The 20829-nt window shown below is 42.8% G+C and overlaps 1 protein-coding gene across 1 annotated transcript in view; it reads left to right on the top strand.

The window, feature by feature from the left end:
- The window catches only part of PIK3C2B (phosphatidylinositol-4-phosphate 3-kinase catalytic subunit type 2 beta), a 304990-nt gene extending 284986 nt beyond the window's left edge, over positions 1-20004 (top strand). Inside the window, exons 30-33 of the mRNA XM_069238510.1 lie at positions 10225-10306; positions 13037-13143; positions 13440-13568; positions 15419-20004. Coding sequence (XP_069094611.1) covers positions 10225-10306; positions 13037-13143; positions 13440-13568; positions 15419-15607 — 507 coding nt within the window. The 3' untranslated portion in view covers positions 15608-20004. The remainder of the gene's footprint in view (positions 1-10224; positions 10307-13036; positions 13144-13439; positions 13569-15418) is intronic.
- Positions 20005-20829: the final 825 nt, after the last annotated feature.

The following is a 20829-nucleotide window of genomic DNA, read 5'->3' as shown; positions in this document are numbered from 1 at the left end:
GGCTATGGTTCCTGACCTGCCTCAGGAGGTGCAGGGACAATTCATTGAACTCCTATCGGATGTTCAGGCTGCAACAAAACAGATAATCCAGTCTGGCCTCGATTTCACAGACTCGGTGGCCAGGGCAATGGGTACCTCTATTGCTACCAGGAGGCACGCATTGTTGAGGTCCTCTGGTTTTTCCTCTTATGTGCTGATTGCTCTATTGGACTTGCCCTTTGAGGAAAAACGTTTTGTTGATAAAGCTGACTGCCCTAGAGCGCTTTAAAGACAGTAGGGCCACAGCGAAGTCTTTGGATCTGCAAGCCTCCTCTGCTACCCCTTTCAGGTCCTTTCGGAGATTAGGGGGGTTTGGACGTGGAGCAGTTTACTGTGGGAGACCCCAGTCCACGGTCCAACAGCCTGCCAGCCTCCCATATTGATCCTTTACAGGTCTGGGGGGGGGGGTTGGACAAGAGGGGCCACCCAGCAGCACCCTGTATCATCCTCTTCCTCTAGAAGGCAACAACAAGGGAAGCAGCCATAGTTTTCTCCCCATTTTCGACCACGCTTCTCCTGTAGAGGGAAGATTATGTCTTTTTCTCCACGAGTGGGAGCTAATTACATCGGACTCCTGGGTTCTGAACATTGTGAGGAAAGGATATGCTCTCCCTTTTCAGGAGTTTCCCCCTCTCATCCCTCCCCGTCCCTCGTTTTGTTCGGAAGACCATCTTCCGTTGTTGCAGCAGGAGGTTCAGATCATGTTGTCAAAAGGTGTGGTGGAGTTGGTTCCGGAGCAGGAAAGCAGTCATGGTTGTTATTCAAGATATCTTCCGATCCCCAAGAAGGACGGTCGTTTGAGACCAATCCTAGACCTGAGGATTTTGAATTGGTTCCTCAAACTGGAAAAATTCAAGATGCTGACTCTGGCACAGGTACTTCTGGCATTGATCAAAGAAGATTGGATGGTGTCTGTCGACTTGCAGGATGCTTACTTTCATATCCCTATACTCAAGTTGCACAGGAAGTATCTCCAGTTTGTGGTGGGGCCGCAACACTACCATTTTGCGGTCCTTCCATTTGGTCTTACTTCAGCACCTCGAGTCTTCATGAAGGTGATGGCAGTGGTGGCAGCAAGTCTCAGAAGGAAGGGGATATCGGTATTCCCTTACCTGGGCGATTGGTTGATCAAAGCCAAGTCTCCAGAGCTTATGTTGCATCACTTGCAGATGACAACTCAGTTGTTGTTCAGTCTGGGTTTTACGATAAATGTACCCAAGTCTCACCTGGAGCCCGTTCAGCGCCTCCTGTTCATAGGGGCAGTATTGGATACTACATTGAATCGGGCCTATCCTCCGCCCCAGCGGATTCAGGACATCCAGGCGTTGATTCCAATGTTTCAAAATTGAGCGGTTGTTCCAGTCCTCAAGGTCTTACGCCTGCTCGGTCTGTTTGCTTCTTACATTCTGTTGGTCACTCATGCACGTTGGCACATGAGGGCTCGCCAATAGTCCCTCCGCAAGCAGTGGTTTCAAAACATAGGGGATCTCGAGGAGTTGATAACGATCTCCAGAGATGCACCAGCGGATCTACGATGTAGGCTGTGGATTGTAACCTTTCTCAAGGAAGCCTGTTTTCACTGCCGCCTCCGGTGGCCATGATCATGATGGATGCTTCCACTCTGGGGTGGGGAGCTCATCTGAGGGGACCTGGAGATCAAAGGTCTTTGGTCTCCAGTGCAACAGACTTTTCATATCAATCTGTTAGAATTGCGGGCGATACGTCTGGCTCTCAAGGCCTTTCTCCCATCCCTTTGTGGTCAGTCAGTTCAGGGACTGACAGACAACACTACCGCGATGTGGTATATAAACAAGCAGGGAGGAGTAGGGTTGTATCTTCTCTGCAGGGAAGCTCTGCGACTCTGGTCCTGGCTTCGGGACCATCGGATTTGCTTGGTAGTGAATCATCTGGCCGGAGTGCTCAACGTACATGCGGAAACTCTTAGTGGACATTTTTTGGCCGATCACGAGTGGCGTCTCCATCCGGATCTGATCCTTTTCCAGGGATAGATCTGTTTGCCACTCGGGAGAACACGCACAGCCTGTCATTCTACAGCCTCCAGTATCCGGTGCAAGGAGCTTTGGGGGATGCGTTTCAGATCTCTTGGTGCAACCAGTTGCTTTACGCATTTTCCCCATACCCTTGATTCCTCGGGTTCTGAGGAAGATTCGCCAAAATCGGGCTCAAGTCATTTTAATAGCCCCGGATTGGCCAAGAAGGGTGTGGTACACGGACCTTCTCCAACTCTTGCTGTGCCCTCCGCTCCGTCTCCCTCTCAGGGCAGACCTCCTCTCGCAGTCGCAGGGGCAGGTTCTACACCCCCACCTCCAGAGTCTGCACCTACATGCCTGGAGATTGAACGGGGCAACCTGAGTTCTTTTTCTCTCCCACTGGATGTAGTGGATGTTATTCTATCGGATAGGCGACACTCCACTAAGACCGTTTATATCGGTAGGTGGGCAAAATTCGTGGCTTGGTGTGGAGCGAAGCAAATTGATCCTTTGAAGGCCCATCTGTCCAATGTTCTGTTATTTGCTTTAGATTTAGCACAGAAGGGCTGTGCAGTTACTACTGTTAAGTGCTATTTGGCGGCACTGTCAGCCTTTCTTTGTCTCCCGGCTCAGCCCTCTTTGTTTGAATCACCTATTGTTATTAGGTTCTTAAGAGGTTTGAATAATAGGTTTCCTCATACTCCTTTTCATATGCCTCAGTGGGATCTGAATCTCTTTTTAACTTTTTTAATGGGGTCACCATTCTAACCCATGCCCGCTAAGGTTTCTAGTTCTTAAAACGGTTTTCCTGGTAGCTATAACCTCGGCTAGCCGGGTTGGTGAGCTTCAAGCTCTTTCTGTTAAACCTCCCTTTACCTCGTTTTTTTCTAGATAAAGTGGTGCTGAAAACCAGGGTGACTTTCCTACCAAAAGTTGTCACTCCTTTTCATATAGGGCAAACCATTACCCTGCCATCTTTCTACCCTCCTCCTCACCCCTCGAAGGAGGAAGAGAGGCTTCACCGTTTGGACCCTAAAAGGGCTCTTCGTTTTTATATTGAGAGGACGAAAGTCTTTCACCTGGAGGACCAGCTGTTCGTGGGGTATATTGGACAGAGGAAGGGCAGATCAGTCCATAAAAGATCAGTCTCCAGGTGGGTCATTCTTTGTATCAAGATTTGCTACTCGTTGGCAAAGAAAGTTTCCCCTGAGAGTATCTGAGCCCATTCCACCAGGGCTAAGTCTGCTACTTCGGCCCTGGCAAGGGGGGTTCCTGTGTTGGATATTTGCAAGGCAGCAACTTGGGCGTCCCTCTACACCTTCGCAAAGCATTATTGCTTGGACTCAGAGGTTAGGAGGGATGGCCATTTTGCACGATCTGTATTGCATGAGTTCTTGAAGTAATCAGACAGGCACCCACCTCCGAGTGCGGTACTGCTTTGGGACTCATTCATAAAGTGAGGAATCCACAGGTAGTTGTATCCATCAGAAGAACAAGTTACTTATCTTCGGTAACGCTTTTTCTGGTGGATACAATAGCTACCTGTGGATTCCTCACAGTCCCACCCGCCACCCCGTTGCCTGTCTGGTTACACTGAGATGTGTGGTTTTATAGGTGTATATACATTTTGATGTTTTTCTGTATATATAAATAATGGTTTTGATTCTATTGCATCATGGTGGTTTTATCTTGGTGCATGCCTCATCATGGTGGCATCAGGTGGTGGATCTTCACCTGTTTGCCTCAAAGGCACGTAAAAAATGGGTGAAACTGACGTCAGCACGCCGGCTAGGACCTCTTATTGGCACAGTGACGTCAGACGGAGTCGCGTGGACCTGTGCAATTGTGACGTCCTCGTCAACGTGGAGAGCTGGGAAGAAGATTTTCCGTCGGATGCTGGCGCATGGGAGAATTCATAAGGTGAGGAATCCACAGGTAGCTATTGTATCCACCAGAAAAAGCGTTACCGAAGGTAAGTAACTTGTTCTTCCTAGACACACAAGCGTCAATCAGCATTAAACGCCAGTGGGACAGAGGCTGTCTCGAGAAACCATTTTAAAAAAGGAAATGGAGGGCACTTCTTTTACACATTCCCTCAAAAGACAAACTTGTGAAACGGCCTTGTACATTTTGAATTTAGAAATCTCTCATAAGAGACAGGTGAAAGAGGAGATCACCTTGAGATGAAGCAATTATACCACTCTTGCAATAAGGTAAATATATCAGCAAATGACGGGTAGTCTGAATCATTGTGATTTACAGTATTTGTTTTGGATGCAGAGCTGACAGCTTCTTTTACTTTTTTATGACTTCCGACAGTGACCGCAGTTAGAAAAGATTAAACTTTTTTTTTATCATCAAACTAGTGTACTCAAAGAACATGTATACATTTTCTTTGATATTTCTTTGTGTTGCGATCAGCGATAATTTCTCTTTTTTTAAATACATTTTATTTGGCACATGGTGTGAGCATGTCTAAAGAACAACCCTGGAAGATTGGGACCTCAAAACAGCCAAAGCATTATTTCCTAAGCTTTTATCCTTTTGGGGCTGTTTTTTATTATTTAAGAACTGCCTTTTATTTCTCTGGGGGAAAAGCTATTGTCAACATGTTTAGTCTCCATGAGGTGACCCTGCAACTCCTGACCCCAGAAAACCTTTTGGTTTGTATAACACTTTCCCTAACTGAACAAATATTTAAAATGTTGAATGGACCCATTAAAATAAAAGATGTTAACCCTTTAGCTGCTGGGCCTTTTCTCCCTGCAGTGCTGAGCCCTTTGTTGGCTATTTGGGGTTGTTCACACTTAGGCTTTCATAACTTTTTGTCCACATAAGCTATCCACGCCAAATGTGCATCCTTTTTTTCCAACATCCTAGGGATTCTAAAGTTACACAGAGTTGGTGGGTTCCCCTAGAGGAGACCAAGAAATTAGCCAAAATACAGTTCATGTATTTTTTTTTTCTTCAGAAAAATGGGGGGGAAATGGCTGTAGAAGAAAGCATGTGTTTTTTCCCCCTGAAAATGGCATCAACAAATAGTTTGCGGTGCTAAAATCAGCAGCTTTCAGGAACTGGCAGACTTGAATCAGAAAACCACATTTTTCAACACAATTGTGGCATTTTACTGGGACATACCACATTTTTACTATTTTTTGTGCTTTTAGCCTCCTTCCAGCTGGTAACAGAAATGGGTGTGAAGCCAATGCTGGATCCCGGACAGCTAAACATTTCTGAAAAGTAGACACAATTCTGAAGTTAGCAAGGGGTCATTTGTGTAGATCATTCAAGATTTGTCTACAGATATTAACAGTTAAAATAAAAAAAAATATTGAAATTGAGGTAAAAATAGAGCCTTACAAAACCTGGTTGTTTTGTCCAAGTTTTCTTTTATAACTTTTTCCAGCTATGGCAGATTTTTTAAAGCAATATAATGTTACATCTGCTGGACTCTTCTGGTTGCGGGGATATATAGGGTTTGTAGGTTAATCAAGAACCCTAGGTACCCAGAGCTAATAAATGAGCTGCACCTTGTAATGGGTTTTCATTGTATACCGGGTATACAGCAACTCATTTGGTGAAATATAAAAAGTGAAAAATAGGTATCAAGGAAACCTTTGTATTTCCAAAATGGGCACAAGATAAGGTGTTGAGAAGCAGTGGTTATTGGCACATCTCTGAATTCCTGGGTGCCCATACTAGCATGTGAATTACAGGGCATTTCTCAAATAGGCGTCTTTTTTTACACAGTCTTACATTTGGAAGGAAAAAATGAAGAGAAAGACCAGGGATAATAACACTTGTTCTGATATTCTGTGCTCCCCGAGTCTTCTGATAAATATGGTACCTCACTTGCATGGGTAGGCCTAATGCCCGCGACAGGAAACGCAACATGGACACATCATATTTTTACATGGAAATCTGACGTGTTTTTTGGAAAGTGCCTAGCTGTGGATTTTGGCCACTATCTCAGCCGGCACCTAGGGAAACCTACCAAACCTGTGCATGTTTGAAAACTAGACACCTGGGGGAATCCAGGATGAGGTGACTTGTGGAGCTTTCACCAGGTTGTGTTACCCAGAATCCTTTGCAAACCTCAAAATGTGGCTAAAAAAACACTTTTCCCTCAGATTTTGGCACTGCAAAGTTCTGGAATCTGAGACGAGCTGCCAACTTCCTTCCACCCAACATTCCCACAAGTCTCATAAAAATGGTACCTCATTTGTGTGGGTAGGCCCAGGCCCGCGACAGGAATAGATCTCACAAAGGTCAATGTTGGTCCTTACATGAGGGCAACTGTTGACTGTGGAGTGATCCATTCCTGACGCAGGCACTAGGTATAGGCACTCAAGTGGGGTAGCATTTTTATCAGGGCAGGTGGGGAAACACTGGGTGGTAGGAATTTTGTGGATCCCAGCATATTCCTATAGTTTGTGTGACAGAAATGCAAGAAAGAATTATGTTTTTATTCAACATTTCACCTTTGCAGGATATTCTGGGTAAGAAAACTTTGGGGAAGCCACACAATTCACACGTCTGTGGACTCCTCCAGATGTCTAGTTTCCAGACATGTCTGGGTTTGGGAGGTTTCCCTGTATGGCCGCCGAGCTCATGACCAAAAACGCAGATGCCTGCCTTACAAAACCAGGTTGTTTTGTGATAGATAATTTTGACGTCTCCACAATACGATTTGGGCGGGGGAATTTGGGGCTGAACTAAATTGGGGAGCTCCCAAGAGAGCACTCTGTGCTTGCCGCTGCATGCACCTGTTCTCTCAGTTGGGATAACCCGCTATTGTCCCGCTGCACAGACTGTGCTTGCGAAGGGGACAGCAGGACTGTCCTCATCACCTCCCTCATAATTAATGGAAGAGGAGTTATCGAATGGGCTCCTCCAACTGAAAAATCACTCCCAGAGTCTGCGCCATTGCCATAAAAAAAAAAAAGACACACTATTACTTCACCTTGTCACATACCAATCGTCACAGTCTTTAGCGGTTTGAGTAAAGCATCTCTTCTAGCCAAATGTCCCATTTTACAAAGACAATTCTACACAGTGTGCTGCATGCATAGATGCCCCATTCCTGTGCAGGTATTTATCCTGTTACTATAGTTTCATGTCTCTTTGACACTTTGGAAGACACTCTGAAATTCCTGAGCTCACTACTACAAGCAAAGGTTTGTGAGCAGGCATTGTATTGAGATGTGAGCACCAGCCACTTCCTATCTCATTCCCACTGCTCTGTCCTTGTTTGTCCCTTATCCGCAGTCTCAAGTGGCCTCTCCCATTTCTTCTCCACACCCTTGCTCTGCAAATAGTGAGATCCTAAGTAAGTAGTGTTCTGATTTTTTTTTTTTTTTTTCGAATAGAGGGATAGAGTCGGAGATCATGAGAGTACATAAAATGCTACAACTGATAACAGCTGTCCAAGGAGCAATGGCAGCTCAGCAGTGGCAAATGCAGTTTGTAAAATGCAACAACTACTGTTCCATTCTTGTAGATGCATACATCCAAGTTCATACACTGATAAACCTGCATTTACGCTACCCACAGTAATCTAGACCTGCCTAATACCATATAACTAGGGTGACCAGACATCCCAGATTTTCCCGGACAGTCCTGTTTCCCGATGTCTGTCTCGGTGTCCCGACACTTGTCATAAAACAGACAAATGTCCTGGTTTTGGGAGAGGGTCGGGTGATCCAGCACATTGATCACTGTGCTTTGAAGGCTCATGTTCACACCGGCCCTCTCCTGATACCACAGACAGAGTTTTCTTTTTAAACACTCTCCTGCTTTGCTGCCTGAATTAATTCTGGCAGCACAGCAGGCCTTTATGGGGTGAAGCAAATGAACCCTGTTGAGCCCATCACCTGAGGCCAGAATAACAAAAGTACCATTGCAACACTCTGCAGCTTTGCAAGGAAGTCTTTAATTTTCATGCTACAGAGGTGTGTTTCGATAGCAGGAAAAATAGACTTCCCTGGCCATATGGCTGACCTGATACACATTATGTATATGTATATTAGGACTAAATGTTGGCATTGGTCAGTAAGTGTCAACATTTAGTCCTGTTTCTATGTCAATGGCTGTCCCGGTTTTTTGTTCTGAAAATCTGGTCACCCTACATATAATAGGCATATAATTATCCTTTCAGGCATGCGTACATCAACCTCCATAACGTATACAAGTGTGCGCTCACCCATATTCATGTAAACAACATACATTAACGTCTGTCCCGTAGACTTGTGTATTACACCACAACTAATGAGCTATCACTTTCAAAGACTTCTCACATGTATAACTGCAGCCAAGGAGTCCAATGCAACACTACTGTATAAACTGCCAGCACCATGCTGATCAAGGAAGAGTAAGGGCTTGACACAGAAGTTAGTCTATCAATCTCAGGAGAAACCTTGGTTCTAGACAGATGTGTGCTTCGTTTAACTAAGAGAAGGAAGACTTTTTAAAGAATTAGACTTTGGTCTGGTTCTTTTTAGATATTACTGAAGGGTTCCTTGTCTTTCCATGTAAGGCATTTTAAAGTTTTTATCATTATTGGGAGCTCTGGGACAGAAGAAGAACTGGGATCCTTACAGCAAGACCTATTCTTGAGCCTAAAAACCTCCTGCTCAGTTAATTACGAAGTACCAGGATTTATGGAAGTTTATTTGACCGGAGACTACTCATACCCACAGCAACAAGACCCACATATTGGATGGCAGCAAGCTGCCTTTGTACAGGGGACTGTACACGTTTTGTAGCAAATTGATAATCTATAACCATAGCGCCTGTCAATTACCTGGACGATTTTGACCCTCTGTGAAATGTTTTTATGTGTGTAGTCTGAATTCCCAGGCAGATGGGTCCCTAATAAGGGTACTTTACTTCTTAGCTTTGCTAATTTCATCAGTGAACTTGGAAACAGATCTCTTACACCTGTGGTAGTTGAGAAGAAAACCCAGTCTCGTGCAGGGCACGATATTGTTCCTAGACACGAGAAGACAAGCGCTGAAGGTGCCAGTAGAGGCAATATCGTAGGAAGCTGTTGTGTGCAATGTTTGTCTTTTTTTTAAGCTTTGCCATAAAATAACAGCCCCTGGAGAATAGCAGAGTACTACACACAGAGATTATGCAACTGTGTACACTTGGAACCTAACTAGAGGAAACAACTTGGCGGTGACAGATTTAAAAAAAATAACACTGGAGTTGGCCGGCAAGTGACAAATGGGAATGTAGAGAGTTGTGAAGGAAATACAGTGGTGGTAGGGCTAGATCGAGATCAGCGTCGGAGTGATATGGTTGTTGGTGAAAGTATTGAAAGAAAAAATATTAATGTAAAAACAAAATTATTTATTTTGGTCCTGTTTGTTGTAGAGGCTGGCCTATTTCCTCCCCCGTACCTCCTCCCCCAGGTCGACTTTCTTTACAGCAGAGATCCCTCTTGAACCCACCTCCCTAGTGAGTGATGCTATAAATGTTTGAATCAATAAAAAGGTGTTGACACCTTTTACATTTCCTGGTTGTCCTTCTCCATTTATAGCTGAGTGAGAGTTATCAGCGTTTTACAATAGACACTCTGAATGTGTTTTCTTTTCTTAAAATATATGTTGAGTTTCTAGTTTCACTGTTTTGGTCTTCATTATTAAATGTCCTTAAAGAGCAGGGTCCTTACCTCGCTCCTTAGTTATACTGTACTCACGTGTTAGTAATAAGCGTGGAATGACCAAAAGAAATGTTTTGTCCCTTAAATTTCTTGCACTGCGTTCCCAGTTACATTGATTCTTTTTCTTTCAAATGCTTTTGACTTTCCTGCGTTTGCCTGTTTTTTTGGTCCTATATTTCACTCAGGTTTCTTTTTTCTCTTTACTAAGAATTCACTTTTCTCTAATCATATTTTATCTCTTCTTTTCCGAACTCTCGTGTGTTTCCGCTCATATTGTCTACAGCTTTATTTCATCTTTCCCTGTCTCCTTCTTGGTTCTTTTTAATTTCTTGAAAAAAGTGTACTGTGGTAAGCTGCAAAACTTTGAAAAGGCAGTTGTTGTGGGTGAGGCATGGGTGATTTGGGGTGGGTGGCGAGGTGTGGTATTGTCAAAGCTTAGGGGATTACATCAGAACTCTGCATTCGCTATAATATGAATGTACTATAGCTGGACGAGTGTTATTAACCCACATATTTTCCTTCTCTTAGTGTGACCTCGTGTACACATTTTTCCATCCTCTGCCACGAGATGAGAAAAATGTTGGCAGTACGCCAGCTATAAAACCTGCAGGTGAGGATTCTGGGCTAATTTGTGAATTGTGGTGATACCCTCAGCATCAGCTGAGTGACTTATAAGTAAACTTTTGTACGTCAAAGACACAATATAAAATGACTGACAGGATATAAAGTAACTCCATGAGTGGTAGTGTTTTGTAGCTCTTGATTTAATAGCTGTTTATGTTTTTATGCAAAATCCCTTTGAGGTGCAAAACCGAAAATACTAAAATATGCAATGCGTACAAGATTCTTTCGTGTGACACTGGTAAGTAATGTATGACAATCTATAAATGACTCAGGTCCTGATTTAGATCTTGGTGGTAACTGTCCTGCTGTCGGTTTTGGCAGCACCCCACCCAAGTTAGATGGTGGCAGTTCAACAGGCAGTCCTAGCGTCTCAGCCAAGAAACTCCATCCGCGTCGATGGTGCCATTGGAAATAGTGGCTGCCCGCTGGACTCCAGGCACCTTTACCTCTGTGCAGATTTGGATGTGCATTACCGCCAAGCCAACTGTGGCGGTCCAACCTCCATACCCGAGTTGGCAAATTGGAGGGGAAATGAGGTAAAAACGTACGTTTTCTCCCAAATCCACTTCTGCCTTTTGACGGGGTACCACTAGACAAAACCTTCCATTGCTGCTGCCACTGGACCACGAAGACAAGTCAACCTCCCTGTCACTGGACTTGAAGGTACGGAACTCACATGTGCTCTGGACCACTTTTTAGGTCGAGCATTGCAGCGCGCAAGCGCTGCTTTTCCGACGTGTCGGTATGTATCTGGGCTTTTAACAACGCCCACCTCACGCCCATCACTACCACTCGTTCGTGGGCTTGCCCTTCAAAAAATCCTTTGATGACACTGGTAAATGGTTTTCCCTTGTCCCTCCTTGGGGAGGTTTTGTTACCGCCTTGGCCATAGGCCCCGTTACGTTGCTAATTGCACTTTTGCCGATTCTTTTTACTGCAAGCGAACTTTTTTTCTTTTTGTGTGTCTCTTCATGCTGATGCCCATGGCGGCCATGGCACTGTGAATCGGCTCCCGTAAGTGAAACTGTTTAACTTTAAATTTATGTGGCAAGAAAAGTCGGGTAAGGAGTTTACAACGCTAATAGCTCTAACTCGAGCAGATGCGAGGCCCATTGCATTGTAAATGCTTGTTTAAAATTACTATGACATGCATATGTTGGGAATACGATTGTGTTACACACGGATGGGGACACACTGGTTCAAGGCACATATCGCAAACGTACACAGGTGTCATTGTGGTGTTAGTATTCGTTGCCCAATGAATGCTGGCATCACAATAACATTACAGTCATACTTGTCAACTATGTCCATGTGTGCACAGTACAAGGAGACCTGTCCCTATGGTTTGTGCTGCTAGTTTTTTTATGCGAGTTAGTACGTGTATGTTTGTATGAGATATGATGGGCTGGTTGAGGTGGATGGAGCTGGAGTGGGTGGTGTGGTTGTGTCAGTATGTGTTCCATGTGTATATGGGTCATATGTTGTGTTGCTGTGTGCAGCATTCAGATGAGTGTTGCTGTGTGTGATGCAGGAGGACACATATGGGCATGATACAATGAGTGTGTGTGAGACTTACCACTATTCCATAGCCACTGCCATCGTATGATGTCCACTGGGTCCAGAGAAGGCCTCCCTCTGCCAGCACTTTACCGACAGTACACCGCCTGTAGTACTGTAACACCTAAATATGGTTGGCAGGAACCCGCCAGCCTGACTGATAGGAGGAGCACTCCATTGTGGTGGTCTGCAGCTCTTAGGTCCTGAGCAGCGGCGGATTCGCAGTAATACTGCCAAAATCTAAATCAGGCCCTCTGTGTTGGAGAAGCAGTTTCCTGTTAAGCCACAAGGATCGACAAATCCCAGTACTAGGTAGTAGGACTTTCGCAGCAAAGGCTTCTGTAGGGAGATTACATGTTGTGCACACTCCTTCTTTTGGGCTCTGAATATTACAAATTATTTTTCTTTGATGACGCAGTTTCGGTTTAAAGGTGAATCATTTTAACTGCCCAGAAAACCTCAGTACCCTTTCCTTCCTGCACACCCATTTTTCTTTGTTTAATTTGATACACCACGTCTGCAACCTCGAATCAGAGGCTAACTTTGATTTCTGAAAATGTATCTTAAAAAATGTGCCCCCCCCCCCCCATCTGACCCCGATGTCCTCTTCCTCAGGCATTGTTCGATTTTCAGACCTTTACACAATGAACAATCTTTATTGTACTTTGCTTAGTCTGTCTTCTTGAGACAATTTATATGTAAATTGATTGTGACTGTCTTCACCGAGCGGGGTGAATGAATCTTCTGTCTGACTTTTCTTCTCTTGTTCCTTTGCACTCCTATGCAACACCTACCAATGACCGTTACCTGAGACTCATGCTGCTTCCTATTTCTGCTATCCGGGCTGTGTACATGTAGTAGTCTGCCATGTTGTAAACATTACCTTGGTTAAACAAGAACTGTAAGGCATACATGTGCTATCTTTTCTTTCTCCCCTATGGCTCTTAGTTATGCCATTCAAGGTGCGCTGATGCCCAAAAGACCTGGGTTTGCACTATGTTAATTTGCAACGTAATTAGTTAACATTAGCACACCCACATCCTCACACGCGTGTCTGCACAAGTCCATCCTCCTAAGTGGGCTTGCGTGTACAAGACTCCCACCTCGTGAGAAAGCACTGGCTGTTCTGTTTACGCTCCCGTTGTCTTGTTCTTTGCAGACACTGCCTGGTCCCCTCCAGTTGGGAAAGTCGGAGGGGAGGTCAAGCTCTCCATCTCCTACAAGAACAGTACCCTGTTCATCATGGTGATGCACATCCGCGGTCTGGTACGTGGCTGATCAGATGGTGATAAATAAGTTGCTCTTCCTTCCTCCTGGTTCTGCTCTCTTTTTACTTATTGTTCTTACTCTTTTCATTTCGCTCCTCGCTTTCTTTAACGTGGATTTTCTCTACAGACCCCTCCGCAGTGTCCCTCTCTCCTGATACATAAGCCTCTCCTTTCTCAGGCTGTAACTCCTTGCCATATTTTTTGCTTCTTCTTTTTTTCTACCTCTCTCTTTCCATTGTATCTCCTCTATTGATGACTTGCATATTGACTGTAATTACATACATATATCCTTAGCAACCCATGCAGGATGGAAACGACCCGGACCCTTATGTGAAAATTTACCTGTTACCAGACCCCCAAAAGACTACCAAAAGGAAAACCAAGGTGGCTCGGAAGACTTGCAACCCCACGTACAATGAAATGGTAAATTCAGCTGCCGGTGCAGCAATACTGAGTGTGTTATGAAAGCAAAAACACCTCCTGAGATGAATGGCGTTAAAGAGAAGAAAGTTTTTTTTAATGATTTTACATGTCACAATCAGGATGTCTGCTGAACAGAAGCCAGCGCATGGCAGTAAGCACAGATTGATCTTTGAGCTCAAAGAGTTACTTCCACGAACAAACAAATCAAAGTGAAAATGGAGTACAAACGATCTAGACTCAACACAGGCAGGATTTGTGGAAATAACTAACTCAGTATTTCTGAACAGCCGGGCACTCAGATGCTATAGGTTTTGCAATATAGGAAAACATTTATTAAAAGTGTTCGTAAAATAAATCACCTCAACCAATACATGTGCTTATAGTTTTGTCGGAATTTGTTAACAAAGGCTAACAAATCATGCCTCAGTTACTGGTAGTTTCAAGGAAGAAATGTGATCTAGTCTGTGAGTAAGTAACCAGGAGACCTTACTTCAAATATCTTGTCTAACTGCTGTCCCATTTCCACCACCCAACCAATACGTGCTATCCATATATCTGTCAGTTTTACGAGAGATTGGAAATCCCACTGTAAGCACTATGCAAAAAGGTACAACAGCAGATGCATAAAACTGGATCAATGGAATACACGTGTGATGGCTCTGAGACAGGAGTGCACGTTGGGTACAGGTAGAAACAATGGCTGGGGAAAATAAGACTGGGATGAAAACCAGGGAGTGATGTAGTTACTAGAAGCATAAGACAAGTCATTACGTGCGACAGAAGTAACTTAAGCATAAAAGTAAAGACAGTGTAGTATATAAAATAACAAGGCAGAGCTAGGATCAGAAGCAAAAGTTAGGATTTAGCAGAAAATTGAATACTGCATAAAGTATTTTGCCCACTTATCTAGTTTATAATTTAGTTTAAAAGGGCCAGCCCGATTGGATGTTGTGTACTGTAAAATATTGTGAATTCAGGCAGCTACAGCAAAGGGCTATATCAATCTGAATGATTTAAGCAACCAGGTCAAATCACTAATTAATGCTATAGTTCATGGTTACTTGAATGTAAAGGCTGGGTTCTAAGTCTGAAGTTGTTCAGGAAGTACTCAAGGCTCAAGCGCAAGTAATATTCAAATGCAGTGGGAAATTATTAATATACTTATTAGCTGTGAGAGGTATGAATACAGATTCTGCAACAGATTTAAAAATAAACAAGTGACATATTAAGGCCAGTGGTGACTCGGGTGTGGATACGCTACCAGTGCCAGTCGCTGAGGAACTTCCACTGATCCGAGCCTCCGGTGCAACTAGTTCTTCATCATGACCCCTCAGAGTATTCCTTGGAAGGCTGGGGTACATTGAGAGAACATCAAAAATGGCTGAATCTGGATGACATTTCAGTTTGAAGTTCACATATTTTAAGACTTATGCCAAGTTGTGTAGAAAAACAAGAAATTGCAGGATCTCCAAATTCAACGCTATTACTGAATCCCAGAATCCTGCTGCCTAGAAGCTATTTCACTAGGTTTGGGTATTGGGCTTTGGATAAGGACTGATCCAGGGTCTGCCAGTCAAAGGCTATCCTTCTGGCCTATATGGTGGCATCTGAGGGATAGGAGAAATTTCCTCATGAATGATGTTCTGAGTCATAAGATGGATTATGCTATATCTAGGAATAAATGGTCTCCATTAGACATTAGCAGAGACCTAGTGTGACTCTTGATATGTCTTGCATGTGTTGTCCCTGACACCTTTCTCTCTCTCTCCTTTTCGCCCCTTCTCCATACCCATTGCTCTTTTTCACGCTCATCTTTCCTCTTCCTTTGTATTTCTGTTTCTCCAATGCAGTTGGTGTATGATGGCATTCCAAAAGGAGACCTCCAGCAGAGGGAGATTCGCTTGAGTGTCCTGAGCGAAGAAGGTTTCTGGGAGAACATACTGCTTGGGGAGGTGGTCATCAGGCTGCGTGATCTGGACCTGGCTGGGGAGAAGCTCTGTTGGTACAAGCTAGGCTCCAGGAGCCAAGGAACCCTATGAAGGTGAAGAAGCATCAGGACCACGCCTTGATTTTTGCTTGAGGCTATCAGAACCTGAAACAAACTCCAGGAGTTTTCACGTGACACACCATGGATGGATCCGGGTGTGTTTTGTTCTGTTTTTCCCTAGAGAAAGAACTAACTCACCGTTCTCTCTAGAGAAAGGGATTTTTTTCCTATGGAGACTGGGAGTCCAGTCAGGACGGAATATCCTCTCTGGTCACGACTGGAAATGCTGCAGTAGATTTTTAAGTTTACCTTGTGTCAAGGGAACCAGGAATTTGGGGGACAGGGAGGGAAGTATATGAAAACTCGTGAAATTAATATTTTTATTTTTAAAAATGATCAAGTGAATTATGTCCTGAGGGGACATTTGGAAATTCAGGTGTTTTGAAAGAAGGGAAATTTATGGCTTCTAGGTTGTCAAGAAGCCTGATATAAAAGTATTTCTCATTGTGTTTCTTAGTTGTTATTATGGTCTCTAATATTTCTATTGGATCATCGCTTCTGTTTGTCATTGTTGCTGTTACTGTTGTGAAATGCTTATACATTGGAACTTTCCAGTGGTGTGAAAGGGCACAAACGCACAGTAAATGTGTACTATACTGTAACAGGTTATGGACTTACACTAGTGGCAGTTCTAAGGAGCACCTTTTCTCAGTTTGGTTGGCAGGCATAAACTTTTACCGCACATCTGTCGGAGCTGGCCACCCGCCTCCATCTGTCGGTCCGTAAGAGGTACGGGTCCAAACATCCCCTTTGGTAAGAGAAGGGCGATAATATTTCTGTCTGGACTATTTTTGCTGGTTATGGGAAGGAGCATAATGTACGTGCTTCACAATGAGAGTTTGTTTTAACAGAAGAGACTGGCCCAGTGGGTCATTCTGTGGGGGTGAATTATGACGACCCTAGCCACAATTTCAGGAGCTGGAACTCTGTGCAAACAAGAAAGCCTTTCACATCAAAGCTTGCCTTTATGTGCAAAGACTTCCGAATGACTACAGCATGTGGACTTATGCAACTTTTGGCCCCTACTGCAGACATAGTAGCATGTCTGTGACCCAACCACACCGTACAGCTTCTCTCAGTATGAACAATCACCGAACAATTTGACAACTGGAGTGAAAGAACATGAACTTTAGAGTGCTCAAGTAAAGTGAGAAAGCCAGAAGTGGGACCGACTCTTCTGTGTTAATATGTATTTTAGGGCTGGATCAATTAACTTTTTAGCCCTAGACAGTATGAATAACTGGTTCTACAGTGTTTTATTATGGTGCCTCTTGGCATTTATTGGAAACAATAAGGTTCTGTACTATCAAAGTGATTAAAGTTTGAACGTGTTAGGGGTTTGGCAAATTGTAACTCCTGCATTCCCTTTTGCCTCGTGCTAGGCATCCTTGTACCCTTCCTGACCCACCCTAAAATGTTTTATGGCTGGTATGTCTCTCATTGGGCAGGGCCACTGTGCATTGTCATTTAAGCGGGCTAGGTTTTTAATCCTAAGAGTTGATTGGGCTTGCAGCAGCTTTGGTCCCTATGTTAGGAGAGAAAGTGTTCAGCGGTGACTCGTAGTGCGCAAACCTACAGTGGGTTAGGTACTGGCAGAAGATATTGGACAGACTTTGGGATAGGAGAGGTGCTTAGTAGTCATTCAAAGTAAAGTTGTGTTTTAGAAAAGCAGGACGATATATCCTTTTTTTTACTTTAAGTTCAAGTCTCTTCGTCTTCAAAGATACTTGGCTAAAGAAGCAGCTCCCATTTAAACTAAGAATGTGACCCAGTGAAATCCTCTGGGACACTTTTCCTCCTCAGAGCCAGAAAGCGGGCAAGTTGTCTTTTCTAGTTCTAAATTATGTACATGTGGACTTTTTGGTTCAAATAGTCTTTACTTGTGACATCCAGCATGAATTTATATAGTCACTTTATGTTCTTCTGTATTGTTACATTAGCTGTCATTGGTTAGTGCTTGGGGACCTGCCAAAAAAACCAACACTTTCTGTGCCGCTGTTCCTTGGCACAAAACCCCCTCCATGTTGTTTGTTTAATTTTTTTTTTTTTTTGCTCTTTGCAATTTCTACCATCTATTCACTTATGTCGTTGTTTCAATACAGCTATCATTTGTTTTCTCGCATAGTGGGAAAAGAAATGTTATTCTTGACAATGGGTAATTTCCAGACGCTGAAGTTGAAGCCATTAGTTGGCACCGTATATAGTGTTACTTATTTTTTTCAGTCAGAATCCTTGTGTAATTGGATAGCGCAGGAATGTGTGTTTTGTGTATGGCATTAGGATCAGTTCTGAATTAGAAAATAATGGCTTCCTTGCTCTAATCTGGTTTTCACACCGCACAGTGGAAAGATAGGAGGCGGAGAAAAGTAGAGCATTGGATAGTTGTAAGAATTACATAAAACAAACATGAGTATTTTTTTTTTTGTTGCCATTTGGTAATATGAAAACAGGCAGAGTTACTTTACTTTTTAAAGAGTCCACAACTTATTAAAAACTATTTGGATGCTGTGTGATACACATGGTTACAGAACATTCACTAAGCAGCTCTTGTACAGCTATAGGCCATAACTGCCACAAGGCAGATGTTTACCCACTCAAGTTATTTCAGCTTCTTCCTTGCTGTTTTGTGTCTTGGAGTCAGATTCCTAAAAACGTTCCAAGCTATTTTTATTTATGCTTTTATTGAGAGGAAATTCAAAATATAAAACCTTTCCTAAGACCAGTTCAGTAACACCACAGTTTCCATCTAATAAAGCCACTCACTAAATATTCAAAACTGTTTTAGAGCTAATGTAAACACTAAGCCACAAAGTTTTGGTGTACTTGCTCGAATTGCCCCCCATTACTACTCTAGTAATAGGGTTCTATCAAACATATCAAACTTTAGCTTACCTGCCACAAGTGAAAACTTGCCTTGAAAACTGAAGCTGAATTTCCTATGCCTAGGGTTCCTGGTCAGTCAGTGTCTCAAGTTGTACTTCTGGCTTCCAAAAGGCTGTATATTAGGAAACACACCAGACGGAATGAAGGATGGTGGGTTTTCAGAAGCTGTTTATCAAGAGACATAAATAAGAATACTGTTTACAGAGTTGTGCTAAAGTGGTTGAGACACTCACTGGTGAGCAGGGTAGTCCTGGTAATACTGATGAGGTGACGTCCCAGTTTACTACTTACTCACAATTCAACCTTGGAGCCTACGATTGAACTAGCGTCCTGTGCAAGATCAAAGTATAGGATTGGTTTGCCTCTTGGTTCCAGTAGTACAATTCATTTGACATAAAAATGTTGCTTGTTAATCTTCCATCAGAATCCAGATCTTGCTTTCTTAGCCTTAGGGGTGGCTCATGTATGTGAGTAAGTGTTGTTTCTTGAGGAGAACCTACTTTGTCTTAAAACTGAATTGTGGAGAGTGCCTTGTTTGTATGGCGGAAGTTTTCACTATATGTGCAGACAGTGTCATTTTCCAGTAGACCTTTATTCTAAATGGGATTAGGTTTATCCCAAGAATTTGCACGTCTGCTACTTATTGATCTTTAATCACACACAAAGTATTTGTTCTTGCTGGTTTTTATTTTGAAGGATACTCTGATCTAGGGCCAATTCTTTTTATTGTTTAGCTGGAAGATGTGTGTTTATACTGTATGATAAAATAAATGGTGTTCTTAATATGGCTAATATAACAACATTTTTTTGCATATAATTTATTATTTGGTTCTTGTTTGTTATTTGATATTTTCACAACACAGTATAATCCCATTCTTTTGATGCCTTATTGGTGGGGTAGGGTGCTTAATGATGCCATTTTTCCAACTACTCCCTGTAAATATACTAGCACTAAACTCCGAGTGGCAGGTTCCTTTGTTTTGGGATTTCTGGCATTCTAACAATTTTGGAATTTCTTACCTTTCGTTTCTGTTGGATGGCATCCAAAACCCTACTGAAAAAGCCTGTGCAAATTGATAAGGACGTTTAGGTGGGACAGGAAGCTATGTGTGTGCCCATCATGTTCCAGGAGTGGTTGAAATGGTGCTTGGTTGATGAACAAAAGTAGATGGTCATACATATAGATTGAAATTGCACTTGAGGGGGTTCTCGGACATCACCAAAAGCTAAGTTTTATCTCAAAGCATAACTCGTGTTTGACATTTTGAGAAAATAATGTAATTTGCTAGTTTTAAGTAAAAAAAATTTTTTGTTTCTGTTTAAGTGTTTTTGTACTCACTTGTTTTTACCAGGTCTCCTGGGTGCACATCCAGCCAATTGCACTGACCCTATTTGTGACCTTGGTGTCACACTATTATTTATTGGCTAGATATGATAATGATATTGTCAGAATTTCTTTAATTATTAAACTCTTTCAACATGAAATAAAATACATCTTATAAAGTACTTTGCATTTGAGTAGAGCTCACCTTTCCTCCTACTTATCACAACAACCAGTTGGCTGGCCTCGTAATGAGATTAGACTAACATTGCATCACAAAAAATAGATGCGCGCCTCGCTGTAGCAACAGCGAAGCTCGGGTAAGTTTATGAAGGCCAGAACAAAGTCAACAGTGAAAATCAAAAAATAACTCTGTTGACACTCGCTCAATGGTGTTTTATTTGCTGCTGTTTGGTTCTCTTCATTCCAGAAATGACTTGTGAATTCTGTTGCTTTTTTATTGTTCTTTACTTAAATGCTTGGTTCCAACTATAAGCTCACCTTGCCATCCAGCAGAAGTTTACTTCCGTGTTAATTTTAGCATTACCGATTGTCAATACATGACGGTGCCAACATTGATTCATCCACCAGTCCTTCACAAATAAGAAACGCAGCACAGATGGGAACAAGCGTGTTATGGCAAAGTTTGCATTGCACATGAAGAAAGCGCTCTTAAAATGAATGGTGTGCTTCTAAAAAGAATAATGCCTTACGCGACAAGTACATTTTTTCAGGGCTAATGAAGGCTTGTTTCCAGTTAACATATGCCAGTTTGCTCATTTATATTTCCTCTTTAATTGAGCAATACGTTTGAAAAATGTTGGTTAGAGATAGGTAAAATTAACTCACTCACACCCAAAGTTGTTTTGTGAGGTTTGTATCAGTTTTAAGTTGTGTTTTGAAGTAATGTAAAAAGGCTTTAAGGTGATGCTCAAGCCTCATATAGTTTGAGTATCTGCAAGAGTTGGCCGACTACAGCATTTTATTGGATGCCAAGGATTTTATATAGA

The sequence above is a fragment of the Pleurodeles waltl genome, chromosome 6, assembly GCF_031143425.1.
Source record: "Pleurodeles waltl isolate 20211129_DDA chromosome 6, aPleWal1.hap1.20221129, whole genome shotgun sequence".
Classification (NCBI taxonomy): Eukaryota; Metazoa; Chordata; class Amphibia; order Caudata; family Salamandridae; genus Pleurodeles; species Pleurodeles waltl.
Note: the sequence above shows the minus strand (reverse complement) of the source record. Positions and strands in the feature narration are given on the sequence as shown.